We start from the raw sequence: 21,668 nt of genomic DNA, 5'->3' as shown, positions 1-21,668 counted from the left end.
AAAGTTAAAGATCTGATTTTTGGGGGGGGGGGGGAGGGGGGGGGTGTTCCGGTTTGACTTGCATGAAATCTGCCAACCCTATGTGTTGGTTATCCACTTGTAAAGATATTGCATACCAGTAGACGGTTCGTGGTTTCATGTCCCGGCTAAATAAGCTAAATACAATAAAAACACACACAGATCAACCGTCTCCTGTTAGAATTTTCCGATTTTTATAGTTTAATTGTTGTGAAAAATCCAATAAATCGGTTCCTCCGTAGTTTAACGCATAACGCATAACAAATAAATTTAATAAAATGTTTACTATTAGATTAGTCATGTTTAAGCCGTTTATATTACAAATACCGATTGAGCCGGGTAACACAGCTAGTATAATTATATTTATAGTTCAATGCAGTCTTTTAAAAAATATTTCTCTCAACGCTTTGAGTGAGTGAGTGGTTCGCGTGAACTTGGAGACATTTTCAATGTGATTTTTTTTATTATTATCGATGAAAGTGCAGGTAAAAACGATTATCGAACGAATTTATTTTCGAAAATAAGGTCACTGCTATGACTCTGGTGCCCTTTCGTTGCGTTGCATAAGAAAATGCATTGGCGATTAAATTTTAAGCTTATTATACGTGCGCACGCACCCCCCTTCACCTTTCGACTCGTGCTTCAAATAATATTACCAACACATGACTAAAAATATAATACAAAAATATAGTAAAATCAAATTCGTGTTTCTCATATTAAAATTGTAAAATACTTGACTTCATTCATATTTTTGTTCCAATAAAAAATAAATTAAAGTGAACGAATGAACAATTAAGTGCAAATATGTGAATAATTATTTTTTAAGTGTGACTAAACGACTGTTCACTCAATTCATCCACTCACTTTCGAGAACATCCCCCTCGTACAATTCTCACGGCTAATTAACAGCCCCGAGCTTTGGAAAGCCGTGGTCTAGGGGTGAAAGTGATGCCTTTGTTTATGCATTCGCACTGGTGCAAATATATATATATATATATATATATATATATATATATATATATATATATATATATATATATATATATATGTATATAATGTACATACATATATAAATAAATATCTAATATGAAAGGAATTATGTTTTGTAATTTAGATGTCTTTAGATTCAAATAAACAGCAACACAGCTCAGTGGTTAGTGTATAATGCTAACAACTGAGTTGTCATGGGTTTGGGCCCTGACCCAGTGCTGCTGGTCAGACCTCGGATATATGTATGTGACTCCAGGTCGATCGCTTCCTAACTGAATTTTACAATTTATTTGAAACGGCTCCTCAACAAATTAACCACCTACCCTATACACAAAAAATGGTTCCCTATTGTGATCTTCTTAAAAAAATTTTCATCGCTGATCAAACCGCGCAAAATGGCAAAGATTCTGAATAGTTTGCGAAGTAAGCCTTAGAAGAGGCCTTGTAAAAACCATGCTTTTTTTTCTCTCTTGCTTTGAATACTAATGGAGAGGTCTATTTTTATTTTAAAAGCATCGAGCTAATGGTTACTTCCGGTAATGATAAAAACGCTTAATAATAACGAAGACTATAAATCCATAAATCACATTGAAACTTTCAATAAAACACAAAAGATGTACTACTCATAAGAGAACATCTTTTTCTCAACAATTTAGATGTTTTTACTACATAAATAAATCTTTTGATCTCCATACATTGAAAAAGGAAAGGTTTTTTAATTTTAGGAGACCAAATATACACGTCTTTCAAGACGTATTTGATTTTTAAGGCTATAGAATCGGTAAAACAGTGCGCCGTTTGACCACAGTTCTATAAATTTGATGGTAAGCTTCAATATTTTGGATTGCTTAGGGTTGGAGTGATGATTCTGACGTAGAGGGGGAGGATTTAGAGGTGGGAGGGGTGTTTTGGTTTTCTTCGTTCTCTCTTTGCATGGATGTTGATTATTATTAAAAGTGAAAAGTTGCTTAACCAGCGCAAATTGCAATTATGATGCGAGGGCCCCACTGTCTCTCTCTAATATTTAATAATTACCGGCACGAAAGATTATATTAAAAATACCTCGTCTATTAGTCTCGGGCCAACGTTGTAATTTAAATGAAATTTGAGGAAATTTTTAGCGAAAAGGTGCTCTCCGACGTCGGAAATGTATTCGCACAGGTTGTGCGAATTGAAGTTTATTTATTAAATTGTATATTCTGTAGGGTAGACTTTGGTACGAAATGTGCAGACTGTACGTCTTGAAATTTCTTTTACGTTTATTCGAATTAATTTCACATTAATTACATTCCTCGTTTATGAGAGGAGCTCGTCCGAAATTTGACTTCAGACTTACAACCTTTTACTCAAATAGTTGCTTTGCTGGGTATGTGTTAGTTTATTAATAGCAGACCATTCAAATACCACCTTTTTAACTACGAAGAAATACTCAAACGCTTAATCATTTCTAACAAATCATTTAAAATTCGGTTGAAAATTGATAATAAGTATTTTAAAGTAATAAAAAATTACAATCAATAGAAAAAAAGTCGATTATTAATTCCAATACTATGTGAATTTTGGCACAGCAATACTAGATTTGGAGCTAAAGACTACAAAAGCCAAAAAACTGTTAAAATTGAGCATTTTTTAAAATACCTCATAAACGAGAGAAAAAAAACAAAATCATTCTCATATTCGAATTCAGTGGTTCAAACATAGTAAAGATTGACGTCACGATTTTTTTTGATTATAAAATTAAAAAAAAATGGTTTTCGTTGAATTTATGAAACATTTTGTATTCAACTTAATTTCTATATATGCACATTTATTTATTATTTTTTAAAATAATAATAACAATATTATGACCAATGTGACCTGACAGGTTGTCCCAATGCGTCGCACCAGTCTTACAAAAAAAAGAAAATAACAAAGAAAAGAACAATAAAAATTACCAATCATTCATCTCATTCAAATAGACTCGTGTTATCATTAGAGGTAGGACCGGAAGTGTGCCGTTTATTGTTCAATTGTTGTAAATCCTTTGTAAAAAAGGTTCGGCAAACCTTTAACAATGCATTTACAACATTTGAACAATAAACGGTCCCCTCAGGGTCCGGGCTTTAGTTATCATCTCATTCAAATATCTCATGAAACTGACCAGTTCATCAACATGACAATTAAACGGGTCCAAATGTTCATCTATCACATTAAGGAACCGGATAGCCTTTACAAGAGACGAGTTATTGAAAGCAGACGTTTTCGCAGGAATAGGTTGGAACAATAAACGATGACGCAAAACTCTACCGCATTCAGGATTTATTGTATGCATGTCCGCGAAGCTTACTGTGGAAAAAAATCATTTGAAATTATTGCAACGTTTTCGCGTCGCGACATGCGTTGTTAGGGTAAAATAAACAGATAATTGAATAATTTCAAATGTGTTCGCTGTCTGCGTTTTTCCGACAAACGGGAACGGGAACGAGAATGAGAACGGGCACGAGAACGGGAATGGCAACGGGAACGGGAACGAGAACGGGAATATTGTGGCATTGCAACGGATGCCGGGTTCAACTAGTATATTATATACATACATATAGATTATAGAAGATGTAATCAATGCATATTTGTAGAATAAACATATATTTAGAATAAACGATAAGTATACAAATCTTGGCATATGAAATTTACGCTTTCGGTATTTTAACACGATGAAATATAATATGGAGTAATTAGCGTATGTCTTGGTTATGTTTTATTATGACAAGAAACAGCTAGAGGCTTGCGGTGGCGGCTATCCGACACCATAATGGGGCCCCACCTTGGAGCCTACGCCCTCGTAACGATAGGGGAGGACGGGAAGGGGAGAGGGGGTTCTCCTTAAATGTTTGGATTGAATTTGAAAAGTTTATGTTGGTATATGAATATTCGTATTCTCGATCGTTCGAGGTGTCTGTCGGTGAAATTTTTTGTCTACTTTGACATGCTTTGAGAAGCACCGAGTCTAGATATGCGATCGAACTTTCACCTGTGAGTTGGTTTCGAGGAAGTTTACCGAAGGCGTATCTCTAGTAAAAGCAAGCACGAAAAAAGTCCAACTTCCATTATTGGAACACGCCCTAAAAATTATGTCGGCAAGTACATATTTCTGGGGTTCAATTCTACATATGTATCATAAAAGGTCTAGTTCGAGTATATAGGACTGAAAATCTCGATTTAGCCGGCAGTATGGCTCGGTGGTTGGGCTTTTGCTTAGCACCGAGAGGACGCCGGACTCGATACCGATCGGCCTCGATTGAAACTAATTTATTCTGAGTATATTCTGTAATGCTGCTGGTCAGACTTGGATATTTGTGCTCCAGGTCGATCGTTTCCTATCAGAGTTTGCCAATTTTCTCTGATTTCATTGTTGAAACGGTTCCCGTTTAAAATTGGCTAAAAATTCTTCCTACCTACTATGTCACCACTATTTGAGTATGATTAATGTACAATTCATAGATGTCTCGTTAATTTGTGAGTTTTTCAGTGTCTCGTAATTCAACTACTTGTAATAAAAATGCTGCATTGTAATTACCTGTTAGGCCTTCCTGGTATATTTGTATATATGTACATATGTATGTAAAATTTGAATTTTTATTCCATATATGAATGTATATAATATTTGACAACTCAATAGTCATGTACATATACATATATTTAAGTGTCAGATATTTTATTTTATTTTTACATACATAGATATACATATGTATACCAGGAAGGCTTGACAGAAAGACCCTAATGCACCTTCCTTTTACTATTAATTACAAACAATGCAGCATTTTTATTACATAAATCACTGTATTTTGAGAAGCTGGAGAACACGTTATTAACAATAAATTAATGAATTAATCCATTGAGACATCTATGGATTTTTAGACTTGTACATAATTATTTACAAATTGTACATACACTAAAACAGAAGAATTGTGACAGCAGACAAGACGATATTTTGCCAATTTTAAGGAACCGTTTCAACAATGATGTTATAAAATTGGCAAACTCTGATAAGAATCGATCGACTTGAACTCACAAACATCCAAGTCTAACCAGCAGTATATTACAGACTAGTCCGGGATCGAACCAAATAATCTCTTGATGCTAAACATATATGAACATAGTAATATTTTAGATATATGTATGTACATAGGTACACTTTGGACGAAAAAAAAGTCGGTCTCCAGTTGGTCCCTTGGGATGAAGCCTCTTATTCTCCTCCAGTCATATCTCTAGGTACTTTTTATGAGCGAATTTTCTGGATGTACATACATGTGCATTAGTATTTTCAGAAAATATAGCAATTTGATCTTCTTTCGTATAATATACATACTGTCTCTTATATATATTCAGTATTGTAAGCAAATGTTATATATAAGCATATGTTTATTGATATTGTTGCGTAGACCTTGGCTTCAGGATACAAATGAAAGACCAAAATCGCATATTTGTATAATATATTATACAAATATGTTAACCTCTGCTGAACCTGTATGGAGTAACGCTTCCAATACTAACCTTTCCAAGCTCCAAATAATACAAAATAAATCCCTAAAAATAATTTTGAACACACCCAGTTGCTTTAGATCTTTAACTTAAGAGAGGCTTTAGTTAATATTTTGTTTAAAATGTATCATGAGCATTTATAAGAATTGTGAATAGGTTTTTGAGTTCTTTTTTCCAATTATGATGTACATTATAACATTAAAATAATATAATATAACACTATAATTACTAACAAAAAAATTTATAAAATAGAAAATGATCGTAGCTCAGTAGCTGTTAAAATATATAAGATGTATTGTGAACATAATTTAGTAATAATAAAAAGGATTAAAAAAAATACAAATATGCATACATACATTTTTGTTTATACACAGATGTCGCTCGTTTTTTGCAAATAATTTGTTGCATTACAACATTTTCGAGCTCATTTCCTGTAATAATATAAATATTTAAAAAATCGTTGATTTTAGGTACGAAGCCAATTTTTATTTCAATAAATCAATTAGCCACTTCTTAATAGAGATTCAATAGGTTGAATTACAAATCAATCCGAATTCGTGTTGTTTATTTGACTGAAAAACAATAATATAAGTATATAACCCTTAATCGTTTCTCATATTTTTAGAAATTGTATTGAAAATAATTGGCTCATGTGTTAAATATGCATATAATTTGATTATATGTATATTTAATTTTATACGTTTACATAAGAAATAATTTTTAAATAATATTACATAAATAATACATTCAATATTGTAATCCAATGATTAATCATTTCTATTCCTCTTCTTGATTGTGACATGATATCCAATGGCACTTCTGACTGAAATGTCAGCAACCAATGGTATATCAGAGTACTTCAAATCTGAAGTGAATTCCAAATTCCTCAACAAGTATACGGCTACCACTTTAAGCATATCATATCCGAAGACCCGTCCTAAAATTAGTATATTTAAATATAACCACGTATTTTTTTAATTATTTTTTTAATAATATAAATATGTATATACCTATGCAATCTCTCAATCCAGCACTGAAAGGAACGAATGCGTATTGCGGTCTCCGTTTAGAATTTTGCGGAAGAAATCTTTCAGGTTCATATTTATCGGGATTTTCATAGTATTTAGGATTTCGATGAAGCGAATAAGTGGCCAATACTAGTGAAGCGCCTTTGGGTATAATTAGTTTTCCTGGAATATTGTAATTTGATCATTAGAGTAGCGTCGAATCCATCTCAAATTAATTTAATACAAGTATTCTGCGTACTATGTTTCAATTCCAAATCAGTTTCCAAATATCTCATTTGTGTGGGTCCTGTGGGATGTAGCCTCGTAGTTTCCTTCAAGCACATTTCCAGGTGTTTCAATTTCGGCAAATGTTCTGGGGTTACAGGTGCGTCTATATCACCAGCAAATACTTCTTTGATTTCATTCCATATTTTATCTTGATGCTCTTTATTTATGGCTATCATTACAATGAAAAAGCATAACGTCGTATACGTAGTATCCATACCCTGCAAAATGAAGCGGTTTGTATTTTATTAATTTATTTTGAAATTTAAAGTATTCTTATGGATATTATACTAACGGGGTTATAAATGTTATCAAATTCGTTGATAACTTCTTGTCTGGAAAATTTACCGGCTAGTACAGCTTCCATCATAATTTCAAGACTGTTTTTTGAGTTCATATTGTGGTCATCGTTATCATAGTCGTCTAAAATATAATAATGCAATAAAATTTAGCATATGTTCTGTATTCATTTTTATAAATAAAATGATTAAAGAGTGTTTCGAATACATCGCGAATTTTCATTTGTTTGCTCGCGATTTTTCAAGTATTCGTCCATTTTGTCGTTGATGCGTTTGTCGAAATACGTTCTGTATGCGTGTCTTTCCTTTGCGAAAAATTTTCCAGTTGCGGTTCTATTATATATGTAGTCGCTCAGCAACCAAACTTTGCATATTCTCTCATGTAGCAGAGCTATCAATCTTTGCGAAATTAATTAAATTTAAACAAAAGTTTCGTTGCTAAAAGTTGCAGAATTAGTGAACTTACGAAGGAGTTTTGTACAGAACATCGTCTTTGGTGCCTTCGTAGAATCTATTATCATCACCAAATACGGCTTCTGAAATTAAAAATATGTAAATTGAAACCAGCTGATTTGAAAATAGTTAAAAATAGTTGCATTTACCATGAAATACGCCCCTTAAGTAAGTCTCAAAGGAAACGCAATATAATTTACATCCGTAACGTGCGTGTCTTCACAACTTCATAGGTTAATTGCATTTAAGGGAAAAAAATGGTTCGATTTTTATATTGCTATATGTTATCGTCATTGCGGTCTAAAAAGTATCAATCTGATCGAATTTATCGTACCATATTCATCTTTAGTAAGCGTCAAATTAGCCCATATATACATACATATGTATATGAGTGTATTAAAAGTTATCATAGACTTGTTTATTCAAATGGCAAATGGTCTTGTTTCGAAAGGTATCAAATAATTTGCAATTGACGCTGTTACATACATATGTATGTACATAATATGTATTCATATACACAAACTCACTGCCTCAACCTGATCAACATGTTTATCACGTTTTTTTCTTATTTGCTTTTTTTATTTTTCGTGTGAATTTTTTGTTATTTAAATGTGTGGCCACATTTTTGTTTTGGGCAACTGTAGAGACACTAATATGTATGTATAACACACAATAACTTGTATTACGTCATAGGAAACATGTATTACGTATCATTTTACGTTAATACCGGACTGACACGATACGAGTGCACCCAGACCGTGTCTACTAATTTGGTTACTCGTAACGTGGCATCGTCCGATTAACGTACGAGCAATGTTCAAGTAATTAAATCAGCGTACTCGGTCTGGATACACTCCTATCGTGTCAACTCGGTATAAACGAATTTATGGTTAGGTTTTTTTTATGATATTATAGTATACAACTCAGTGATCTAAAACTGAGTACAATTTAATGTTTTTTGGCATATTTGTAATAAGTATTAAATTATCAAGAAAACAAACCTGTTATTGTATCAGCTGTGCATCTAAGACTGTGAGGAGCAACATCTACGAGTCCTTTATTGCACATTTTTGCCATATTGTCGGACATATGTTTGGCGTGTTTGTTGTGAATGACAAAATAAGACTTTATGCATATTTTGTTAAACGAAGGATTTAGGATGTGTCTATGTCTTTTCCATAAATCACCTGCAAATTAAAATTTGGTCGTGAAATTACTCAAAATCCTGTTTTCCGTTTCAGACTAAAAATAGAAATATGAAGAAGATAGAGATTATTATAAGGTCAGAATAAAATAATGAAATATTGTTTTTAAAACAATTACTTCTTCCAGTTTACGAATTATATTCAAAACCTTATCAACTCTAAGTGAATACATAAAAAAATACAAATATACATTTTCAGCTTGATACGTTCAGTAGTGTGGAAAAAATCATGTGGTCACAACATTTTTGACTTTTCTAAGAGGAAAAAATCGCACTTCCGTTTCATCGAATTCGTTAATTTTTTTTTATTTACATCATATTTATACAATAATAATACTGTAATTTTTTCGTGAAGAGCACACATATTTAAAGGGTCGAAAATATATAAGAAAAAGCGGACAAGAGTAAACTACCACTTCCAGTTGATGGATCTTCACTAAAGTCATTGTCTTATTTGATAAGCTGAAACTACATATGTAATAGGTAAGAAATTTCGATTCGATACACTGAAAGGCTTCAGAAAACAATATAAAACACCTCAAAACTCCTATACAAAAACGCCCGGTTGAGATAAAAATATTATTGTATGAAATTAATCATTCATATTGCAGTAAAACATTTTAACTTATTTCGTTCAACGGTTACACTTCCCGTCAAGCCTTAATTTTGAAGAAAAATCAACGATTAAAATGTTACGATTAGAATTTTATTTACCGATACAAAGGTTCAGTGTGATCGGATCAGCGGTGTTCGAATTATCTCCAAAATATACGGACACATTTTTAAAAATCATGGAAACGTCGAAAACGTGATCCATTCTGAGTCAGAGCTGTCGAAATCTCGAGGTTGAATTTTCTTGTTATTAAAAAGCTTTATCTATTGTTATTGCGTACAAAGAAAAAGTGAAACTTACCTGAAGAAGTTAAAAGGCCTTCACCTGCGACCGTTTTCAACAAATCATATTTAGGTCCTTTCGATGCTGCAATTTTGCTCAATAAAACAGTCTAAATAAAGCAAAATTTGATATTGTTTAAACTGTTTTAAATAAATGTAGTGTAAAGTATTTAAAATTTGATAATCCATACCTCGACGTCTTCCGGTTCAGAAAGTACTATGCTCAATTCGGGACCCAACCAAACTCTAAATATTTCGCCGTACTTTTTTTTCATTTTAACCAACGTGTTCATAATTTCTATGAGAATTAATTTAAAGTTGTATTGAACGTATGAAAGTTTATTTTTGAAGACATATTATAATTGTAAACCTTTTTGATTTGTGAAAATTTCCAGATCCAAAGTATTTCCCAGTATTGGAAAAGCCATTGGTCCTGGCAGATATAACGACAGCGCATAAAGCTTCCTCCTGGACCACATTATTCCCAAAAATATTGTCAAAAGAAAAAGTATCAAAATTCTGAATAATATCGATGTTCTGAACTCGTCGACTAAAGCGTCCAATAACTTCATCGTTTATTTAAAAATGTCACTTGTCCTCAGCAAAACGATTTATTATAATATTATATAACGAATAAGGATAAACGATCAATATATATATATTTAAATATTAATAAACATGCGATGCTTCGGTAACACCACTCAATATAAGATTGCTCAAAAAATGCGGATCAAAGCCTATTTATTGATTCGGTAAGAAATAATAAAATATTTTTAGATCTCGTCAAACCTGTTTCTCTTTTGCTATTCGTAAAAGTTTCACTTTTTTTTTATATGCATACATATTTAGAATCAGTATGTATATGTATTTTATTTTATTTTTTATTTAATGCGCCTTCAATCCAATACGCCTTCATGGCCAAAGACAATTATATAATCCGGTCTCCGGTCGATGTACTCCGGAGACGATGTACTATGTATATTTGGGAAATATAAAGGTGCAGACACACACAGTGCTATGCGTCACATGCTTCTTTTTAGATGGTTTAAACCCTCAGAGGTGTTTTCGGTGATATTTTATATTTGTATTGTTATGGGTTTGACAGTGATCGATAAGAGTGATTGCCATATTTGAAGAAATCTAGGAGAAACTTGTCGAAATAATATAATTGTACGAATTAACAATGGCATGAAGGCACGCCTCTCACATTTGGAAACCACGAACACATTCATTCTGTGCGATTCAGTGTGTTCTTACCAGGCCAGGCCCGAGGGTACATGGCGCCCCTAGGCAGATTGGTTTTCAGCCCCCCCCCCTCTTAATTTTTTTAAAGAATAAAATTAAAAAAAGGTGCATGTTGAAGAAAAATATATTAAGAAAAAAACATAAAATTAAATTTAGAAATTTTTATTCAAAATAGTTTTATTAGTAAATAATATTCTATAAGATTCTAAAACAACCGGTTTTTAAAAAAAAATCATTGCTTATATTAATATAAATTCCATAAAATAAAAATAATAATAAGATAGAAATAATTTAAAATGTCAAAATTAAATAATAAAATATTGTTTTAAAAAAAATACTACTTCCGGTTAACGAATTCTATCCAAAGGGCTATCAACTCTAAATTAGTACATAAAGGATACAAATTATTTTGCTCAGACGTTTCTATACGTTTCTATAGTCCCACATCCAGTTTATTAAATAGTTGTTGTAAATGGTGAACGTACATACATATATTCATATACATATATATAAACAAACATATAAATATCTATGTTATATATGTATAATGTACATATATTTTTTTAGTTACGTCCAATTCCTGAAATTGTTATGAGCTTGTCAGAAAAATCCCCACAAGGATTTTCATGAAATTATTATGAAAAAAATTGAATTTTAAACTTAAACGTCACTTCTTAAATAAACTTGAGAATTTATATAAATAAAATTCGAGTCAATATTAATAATACACACTGTACCTCGTCGTTTTGTAAATTACATGAATCCTACCCACTAAATAAAATAAACTATATAACTTAAATTTTATAAAGTTTATTTTTGTTTCTATGACAAGGTAAATATTGTTTGTTTTTGTGCGTTTCATCTTCTTTTTTAGTCATTCTTTATTATTTTGACCATTGTAGTGAACTGGGAATTAATTACCTGCATTGGTAATTAATTCCCAATTTTTCGAACTAAAATATAAAGTGTGTATTATTTTGTGTATATTCTTGTCTATGTTATTATTCCATGTATATATTATTTAGTAATAGTATCATATTAGGGTAACCTGTGAAGACACTAAAAATACATAATAAAATAAACAGTGCAAGTACAGAATGTTGATTGACTGATATAGTGAACGAATTAACCAATATATGTATGTACATACATATATATATGTAGCTCCTACAAGTTCTCACTACAATTTAAATAACGGAGGGAGGGAGGTATATTTTAAAAGAAAATTGTATTGCCATGAGAAACCCGTATGTATGAAAATTAGCAAAAAAATTACACTGTTGAAGATGGTAAAAATTTGATTAGGAACAGAAATGATAAAATCAATCTGTTATCGAATATTTGCTAGTATTAAATAGTAACAAATATATTTATTGTATTGCTAGTGTGACTTTTAAGCTTCATCCGCTAGATATTGTTATTTGATGACGTAACCATGTACATTGTGAGAATTATGTGTTATTTGAACAATACATGCTGCTAATTCAATATGTAAATGTTTCTAATTACAAGGAAAATCTCGTGCTGTAAATTATATATATTCAGTGTGGTGTTTTGGTTGTAGATCTGGGATGGAAGTCTGTCATCAGCTGGTTGATTTTAATTTACGAAAATCATCTAAACCGTATTTTAATTTTTTATTTGAAATAACTATTGCATCGATGGAACAAAAATTTGATTTTGTACGTTGGGATTAAAATCCAAAATAAAGTTGGGAAGTTTCATATGTAGATTCGACTTATAAAAATAAAAATATAAAAAAATCCTTTCAATCTTCAAATACAATATATATATATATATATATATATATATATATATATATATATATATATATATATATATATATATATATATATATATATACATATATATATATATATATATATATATATATATATATATATATATATATATATATATATATATATATATATATATATATATATATATATATATATATATATATATATATATATATATATATATATATATATATATAAACAAATGTATCAAAATATATAATCAAATACAATATATATAACAAATGTATCAAAATATATAATAAAATACAATATATATAACAAAATATATATGTAAATGCAAATATATGTACATGTGTATATACTAATAAATAAAGCACTCTTAATATTATACTCTTTTTATATTTTTTCTCTTTGCAAAAAGTTGAATGCCAAGGTTATGCATGATCTCATTCAAGATGAGTTTCATTTAAAAATTTAAAATAAAATAATCCCTTCATTTAGACGGCTAAAGGTCCGTTTATATTATCCAGTATTGTACATCAGCAGCTCGGCACAACACTGCACAGAAAAGACTAGTTATATTCATATTATACAGCACCACACTCTTTCGACACGTTCATATTTATATTGGACGAGTGCAAGGTAAAATCAGCTTGTACATTATAATACATATGTATTCATATCGTCAATATTGTCACAATGTATGTAAGTTTCCGAAAATATTCATATGCGCATGCATGATAGCACTTTCGTTAATACAGTGACTTCACGTCATGCTTAAATATTTCTATAGTGGCCAAATAAAACCGAATCTGTTTGATACTGTAGCGTCGACGTACATATATAGGGGTTTCCAAGATCGGAGTGAAAGACGCAGCAGTAGTCGAGAAGTAGTATATTGTTATTGATCCGTCAGCCTACTAGCTTCGAATGAAGCAGGGACCAAAACCGCCTAGTATTTATACCTATCGGGTTCTCTCCGCACAGAGACATCATTGGTCAATGAGTCGCGAGTCCTTATTGGTTGTTGTATACAGCTTGTTCATACGTCGAGGAATTTTTGGTGCGAACCCAAGATCAGGTGAACGAGCACCAATCACCTAATCTCCACGTTACATTCGGTGACATATGCTGCTGTAAAATATGAATAGATCGTGTCGGTTACTGCTGTTTCGAATATGCCACGTATACATTACAGAATATATGAATGTGTCCATATATAATGTACTAAAGATTTTTTTTTTCATGCTGCTGCTTACGTGCAGTTGCCATATTGAGCTGTACTGGCATAAAATAACCTTGGCATAAATAAAGCTTAAAAGATTCAGATATATAAAATCTTCTGGAATGGATATAATGTACGATGAAAATCTTTTACTACAATTGGAAGCCTGATTTTTAACCGAGAAAGGTACATTAATCTTTATTACTACTTAGTACTAGCCTCTTCTTACTTCACTTTCGATTTTTTCGTCGGACGAAATTTGGGTTCTTATCCGATCGTTTTCAAACATTGCCATTTTGCTCGGTTTGTTCATCAATATATGTGGAAATGAAATGATGGTGAAAAATAATCGTAATAGAGAGGTTTGAAAAAACTATTGTCCACATTGCCGCAATTGTCTATACTGTTGCGATCGTTTTTTCCCTTTTCGCCACCCTCTCGCTATGTCAGATTTTAATTGCTTAAACGTCTATAACCTTTTCTTTTTTTCATTCTATATTTTATAATATTCGCTTTATAGGTTCTCATTATTATTAGTATATTCGTCTCGAAATGACCGCTTTATATCCTAAAGCTGATCTAATCGAGATGTCCGATTTCAATTTGAGCTCTTCCATAGTCAGATCTGAATGAAATTCGAAGTTTCTAATCAGATATACGCCTACTGTTCTCAATAAGTCCATTGCGGAGTGTTGTCCTAGAATAAAATGCATTCTAATAAAATACTATTAAAAAGAATAACATGATTTACGGTGACTTTTGAATAAAAAATTACCTATACAAGTATGTTGCCCAAGACTGAATGGAAGATATGCTGATTGTGGGCGAGTTTTTGTATTTTTAGCTGAAAATCGCTCTGGCATGAATGAATTCGGGTTTTCCCAATATTTGGGGTCTCTGTGTAATATGAAGGTTGAAAGCACAAGGTAAGTTCCGACAGGTATGATTACATCTCCTGAAATATGGTTGTAGGGGCTACATAGCTAGTGTGCAAATATTAAAATACGCAGAAACTTCAATCGATACGTACTTGTCTTTAGTTTGAACTCCTTTGTGACGTATCTGGTAACGATTGGTCCTGTGGGAAACAGTCGTATCAATTCTTTGATGCACATTTCTAAATATGGCAAATGGCGCAAGTGCTCGGTTTGAACTTTAGCTTCCATATCGTGTTTGTAGAATTCTTTGATTTCGTTCCATAGTTTGTTTTGACAATCTTTGTGCATGCCCAATACCATCATGAAGAATCCTATTTGAGAATATGTCGTGTCCATTGCCTTAAATATTATATTTTAATTAAAAATCGATAGTTGTTGACGATATAACAAGCGTATATGCTACATATGTTCATTTAAATACTAATGAAAGTTCGTTTATATTAAACAACTCGGCATATTACTGCACGGAAAAGACTACTTCCATTCATTCTATACAGTACCGGTCATTTGCAGCACGTTTATACTTGTTTTAGACGTGTACAAGGCAAAATCGACTTGCTTCCTTATTTTTTAAATTAAATTCAGACCTGAATGACTTTACAGGTTGCCCTATGGCCGGAAACATGTAAACAAGATTCATTAAAAAATTCGAATAATAATAATAATACAATGACAAGAAATTATAAGAAAAATAAAAAATAATACAATATTATACTAAAAAACCAGGCGACAACATTTTTGACCTTTCTAATAGGAGAAAATCCCACTTCCGGTTCATTAAATTTGATGGTTTTATTTTTTATTTTTACTTAAAATCACTATCTCTATTATACACAATAAATATCAAGAAGCTTAAAATAATTTAAAAGGTCAAAATAAAATAATGAAAAAATAATGAAATATTGTTTTTAAAAAAAATACTACTTCCGGTTTACGAATTCTGACCAAACCGTTACCAAATCTAAGTCAGTACATAAACAACACAAATATAAATTTTCAGCTTAATACGGTCAGGGGCGTGGACAGGATCCAGGCGACAACATTTTTGACCTTTCTAATAGGAGAAAATCCCACTTCCGGTTCATTAAATTTGGTGGTTTTATTTTTTATTTTTACTTAAAATCACTATTTCTATTATACACAATAAATATCAAGAAGCTTAAAATAATTTAAAAGGTCAAAATAAAATAATGAAAAAATAATGAAATATTGTTTTTAAAAAAAATACTACTTCCGGTTTACTAATTCTGACCAAAACGTTACCAAATTTAAGTTAGTACATAAAGAATATAAATATAAATTTTCAGCTTAATACGTTCAGGGGTGTGGTCAGGATCCAGGCGACAACATTTTTGACCTTCCTTCCGGATGCTTCCGGAAGGGAAAAAATCCCACTTCCGGTTTATTAAATTAAGTGATTTTTTTTTTATTTTAATCACATTGATACAAGAATTATACTTGAATTTTTTCGTGAAGACCACACATGTTTAAGAGGTCGAAAAAAATAGTGGAAGACAAATCGAACAAGAGTAAACTGCCACTTCCGGTCGACGGACGCTTACCAAATTTTATACATAACTTGGTATTGAGCTTTAACTGATCGATATGAAATTTCAGTTCGATAAATCAAAAGGCTTTTGAGAAAAACATAAAAAACCTCGATTCTCTAGAGTAAAAGTACTACTTCCGGTTCAGATAAAAATATTTAAAAAATATGAAATTATTAAAATTATTATTTCTAGTGCATGTAAAAAAAAATCAGTCCGATTCAGTTAGTAGTTTGGGAGAAAATTGAATTCAAAAACTTAAAAAAAAGAGGACACCTATAAGGGGAGGTACCATTTCCGGTCAACTTAAAAATTTGAAAAAAATTTACGTAGTGTATATAAGAATTTCATTAACCGATACTAAGTTTCGGTTCGATAGGACTAACGGTGTTGAAAAAATCCCCAAAGTACACAGACACACACACAGACACACACACACACATTTTTTCTAGATCATTAAAACGTGATCAGTAATCGATTCTGAGTACGAATCAGTCAAAATCTCGAGTTCGAATTTTCGCATGATCACAAAACTTCATCTATTGTTACTACGTACATAGATAAAGTAAAAATCAGTTCAATAAACCAAAAGGTTTCTGAGAAAAACATAAAAAACCTCGATTCTCCATAGCAGCGGTTTCCAAACTTTATGCTACTACGCCTCCCTAAAAAAATTTTTTTCCGCGCCTCCCTACCTTTTATTTTTTAATAGATATAATAATATAGACACGTTTTAAATAATAAACCTATATTTAAAAATAGAATACTGAGCTCTACAATAGACAGAATAATAAAAAGGTTTTGCTATAACATTTATACAAACACGTACATATATTTATTTTTATATTAAATCACTAATTAAACTACATCTAACACATCAAAATTGAATTCGAAGGATGTTGTTGTTTATTGGCACAAAGTTTATCAAATCTTGGGGGCAATATGGAGAGTGCCACTCGTAACTCCTTTTCGACTATTAACCTGGCTCGATATTTGGTTTTCATTGCAGCTAGTGCCGAAAAGCCCGTTTCACATAAATAAGACGTTACGAACGGTAGCAGCACTTGCATTTCTTTGCAATACAAAGATTCATACTCTCCACTAAGATTCATCCAAAATTTAATTATGGTTTCATTTTGAAACTTTTGTTTTAGTGAGCTATAGCATGATAATTCTATCAATTTTTATTTTTCGATGGTTGTCAGCTCGAATTCGTCTTCTTCATTGTAGTTAAATGGATTCTGTATCCACGAAAACTTTGAGAAATCAAGGTCTTTGAAATAATTAGAAAAATGCAGCACTAAAACATCCAAGTGGTCGGTAAAAATATTTTTACTTGCTTCAATATTGGCTGTGGTTTATTACACAATTATTTGTGATCCCTGCATTGAATTATTTAAACCGCTCAATTTTCCAAAAATTTCAACCAAATAGGCAAGTTTAACAATAAAATTATCGTTCGTCCACAAATGTGCCTCTTCATGATGGTTTTCTTCGAGAAAGGTTGCTATTTCTTCTTTGAGTTCAAACACCCTTTAGAATCATTTTTACACGAGATAGCCAGCGAACTTACATAATACAAAAGTGAGGTATAATTGGCTTCCATATCAGCACACAGCTTTGCAAACAGCTTTGCTCTCAAAGGACTATTCTTAATGTAGTTTATAATTTTTATAACTTTTGTAAAAATGCTGTTCAGTTCTTCGCTCATATTTTTTGACAATAGAGCTGCTCTGAGAATCATACAGTGTGTCCAGATAACATGTGGTGCTTTCTTTTTGATCAATGCTTTAAGACCTGCTTTGTGTCCGGACATTGAGTGAGCTCCGTCGGTACACAGTCCAATTATTATTTTATGTCGTTCACGACGTAATTATTTCACTTTATGTCGTTTTCTTCAACAAAACTGTCTATTATATTAAAAATTTCAATGGTCTTATTTTGTTTGTAAAATAATATATCTTCTAATATATTATTATCCGCGACATATCGAACATATGCAATTAAATGGGCATCTTTAGCTAAAAAAGAGCGTTTGCAAAGGCGCAATTTTTAAAATCTTCTTTTTTTTTTTGCCGATATAGAATGTAATAAATAATATTTTTCCTGTTGATGTTTACGTGCATTTGCCGGCTTGAGCTGTAGTCATCAACATGTAAATTGATTTGTTTTAATGAAACTAAGCCCGCTTTAAAGGTCAAGGAATTTGACCCTTAAAGCCCTCAACATGAGGCCACCACCCCACCAGTCTAAGAGACCCTTTTTATAGATTTAACACATTAAAATAAAAAATAATAATACCGGATTGTAAATATTGTCAAACTCATCCAAAATTTCCTGCTCATTAATTTTCCCATCAATCAATGCATCGCATAGAGTTTCAAATGTTGAGCGATTTTTTGAAGAAATTTCCTGGGTTTTACCTAAAATGAAACAAATACGATAATCTGAATTGATCAATATTTAAATTTAAGTATGTAAATTATAAAAATTAATACTTGAATTGTTGATTTTATCTTCTTTCGTCTGTACGTATTTTTTAATTTTTTCTTTGACTAAAGTGTGATAGAAATTCCGATACTCTTTCAGATAAAGGTTTATACGTTTACAATTTTTACTCAAACTATATGCAAAGTCCCACTCTTGCCAAAATTTCGTCAATCTATCGTGTATTAATTCAGTTATACTGAAAAAATAATTTAATTGGATTAAATCAATAAATAAATAAATCAAAAACAGTGTAAATATTGAAGACTTGCTCAGTGGTGAGGTTTAATAGATGATCTTTATCTCCTTTATAGTACATCATCTCTTCTTCAAATAATGACTCTAAAATTAGCGTATATTAATATCTCAATTTCAATCAATATTTAAAACAAAAGATGCAAATTCTACCTGCGAATACGTCTCCAGAACATCTTTTGCAATATTGTACTACATTTATAAGCTTTCCATCGTCGCAAACTTTCATCAGACTGTTCACTAAATTTTTAGCATGCTTATCGTTTATGTATTGATATGAATTTAGAGCTCTTCTATTGAAAGCTGGATTTAAAATTTGTCGATGCTTTTTCCATATCGGTCCTAATTAATTAGTTAGTGTTATTAAAGTGATTATTCAGAACGCAATTAGTATTTATAGTACTTTATGAGTTACCTGAACTAGAAAGTATTCCTGAGCCAATACAAGACTTCATCATATCGTATCGTTTGTCTTTGCATAAATTACTTTTCAACATATATATCATCTGTCAATTAAATATATGTTACATGTGATAAAATTTTAATTATATTAAATTGAATGTAAAATGAACTTGCTTCTAAATCGTCTGGTTCTGAAATCACTATGAGTAAATCTAGTCCTCCCCAAATCCGGTACGGACTTGGATATTTTTTACTCATCTTGTGTAGACGTTCGACTATTTCTAAAAAACACATTTAGTTCATTTTTAGGCATATAAAGTATGTATAAATACAGGGTGTTATGAAGCTAAGTGCTAGGCCTTAAAGAAATGATAGATCATATCATTTAGAACATTTAGAATGACACATACTTCTGGACAAAGTCTTATGTTTTTTTTATTTCATTTTTAATTGTTTATGTTAAAATGCCGATTAATGCATGGTCCAGTCCTTCATATCACATCCGTGGTGGTAATTAAGAGTTTCACTTACTTATTGGTTTCAAAAGCTTATATTTTTCTAATTAGTTGTCATTTTGAACTTAGCTTAGTAGCACCTGTATAACTACAATGTACTTTTTTTGACATTAAAGAAAAAAATCTACTTTTAACATGGCGAATATGATGAGACGTGTTCATATTTCGAAAGTCATGTTTGACTACATACAAATTTGGAAGTATCAATAGGCATTGAATTTAATATTTATTTTTATTTTTATTGATGTTTGGACCATTGTGGAATTACAGGAATCTCTAATGCTCTAGAATGGTCGAAAATATAGCAGAGAAGAGAAAAAACAATATACAGTCAAAATTATATTTATAAATAATCATAAAAAAGCAATAGCATTATAATAATAGTAGGTAAAGTAAAAAAATGAAATAAACAGAATGCATAACATGGATAGTATTAATTTAGATTTTTAATTTAAAGAATTTTTTGCCACATTGTTTTTGCAGTTGCCCAAAACAACACTGTGACCACATTTAAACAAAAATATAATTCATGCGAAAAGAAAAAATATATAAATAAGAAAAAAAAAACAAGAAAGAGCATGATAAACATTTTTAAATGAAACGAAATTAATGGAAATTTAGATTACATAAATTAAAAAAGTCATGTAATAAAAAAAATTATATACAAACATATGTACATACCATGACCATTTCCGAATGCTCCAATTTGTATAGCATTTCCCACCAATGGTAATGCTAAAGGACCTGACAATTTTGATGAAGCATAATACAACTTCCTTCTCTTCCACAACCAATAAATCCAATAAGCGAACACAATTGCTAATAAAATATCAACTGAAGTTTTATTTTCCAATATTGTCATTTTGCTTTAAATGATTTTTTTAAGATTTCAGCACGGAACACATTTGAACTCTTGAACTAACTAATACTAGAGATTTCCGTGTGACTGATGTTTGTTAACTAATATGTGGAAGCACTATTTTGTAAGCAGTTTTATGGTACACAGGTTTATTACAGGTCTATTTATGATTATAATAACAGCGTGATGTCAAGGCAACGTTTGCCGTTGAAATGGATTAGACGATTGCCAAACTTTGGTCCGAAGACTAATGAAGTAGGTATTACATTTGCATATCACAAATAACACGTTTTTCAATTTCTCGATATTTGTTAAGATTCTAGTTTATTTACTTGCGAAATATGTATACATGGATGTAAATGTATATTTTTTCCACAAAGTAGATATTCTCAAATTTGTAAAGTCAATATTGGGAACATATCCATAGCTAATTGTCAATATATAAACGTATCATTCTTCGAATTGCTCATCATTATTCTGAGATCATGCATTAATATGCACCATCAACATAAAAAGGTTACAGGAAAATGTCCGATAAACTGATACATACGAGTACATATGTATGTATATACATAAAAGACGATGTCCATGAATTCTAATATTATATTAAATTTTTTGTATGTCCATGAATTCTAATATTATATCAAATTTTTTGTAACTATGTATTTGATAATCGAGACTATTTTCCTATTAAGTTATGTAAAATTGCTGTTGCTGCGTATTATTATTATTATGAACGTAAATTATCTTTAATATCATTGAGT

General features: G+C 30.9%; 1 protein-coding gene across 1 annotated transcript; it reads right to left on the bottom strand.

The window, feature by feature from the left end:
* Positions 1-6,293: 6,293 nt before the first annotated feature.
* Positions 6,294-21,368, bottom strand: LOC143921666 (cytochrome P450 4g1-like). Its single transcript, XM_077445020.1, has 20 exons — positions 20,727-21,368; positions 19,705-19,811; positions 19,544-19,634; positions 19,282-19,470; positions 19,146-19,215; positions 18,885-19,072; positions 18,688-18,809; positions 14,932-15,178; positions 14,677-14,856; positions 14,459-14,598; positions 10,039-10,234; positions 9,860-9,966; positions 9,688-9,778; positions 8,572-8,757; positions 7,584-7,653; positions 7,326-7,516; positions 7,114-7,241; positions 6,793-7,039; positions 6,537-6,716; positions 6,294-6,463 (listed from the first exon to the last, which is right to left on the bottom strand). Exons 1-20 carry the CDS (start codon positions 20,905-20,907, stop codon positions 6,294-6,296), a joined length of 3,081 nt encoding a protein of 1,026 aa, XP_077301146.1. The 5' UTR covers positions 20,908-21,368.
* Between the last annotated feature and the right edge of the window lie 300 nt (positions 21,369-21,668).

Source organism: Arctopsyche grandis, chromosome 13 (genome assembly GCF_051622035.1).
Source record: "Arctopsyche grandis isolate Sample6627 chromosome 13, ASM5162203v2, whole genome shotgun sequence".
In the NCBI taxonomy this organism is placed as follows: Eukaryota; Metazoa; Arthropoda; class Insecta; order Trichoptera; family Hydropsychidae; genus Arctopsyche; species Arctopsyche grandis.
Note: the sequence above shows the minus strand (reverse complement) of the source record. Positions and strands in the feature narration are given on the sequence as shown.

Bases quoted from the DNA above. Each gene is read 5' to 3' on its own strand.
- LOC143921666 (XM_077445020.1), bottom strand. From the start codon at position 20,907: ATGACAATATTGGAAAATAAAACTTCAGTTGATATTTTATTAGCAATT. The intron at 10,235-14,458 runs GTCATTTCGAGA...TAAACGATGAAG, and splicing joins CAGCTTTAGGATATAAAGCG to TTATTGGACGCTTTAGTCGA. The intron at 6,464-6,536 runs GTATATACATAT...TACTAATTTTAG, and splicing joins TGGATTGAGAGATTGCATAG to GACGGGTCTTCGGATATGAT.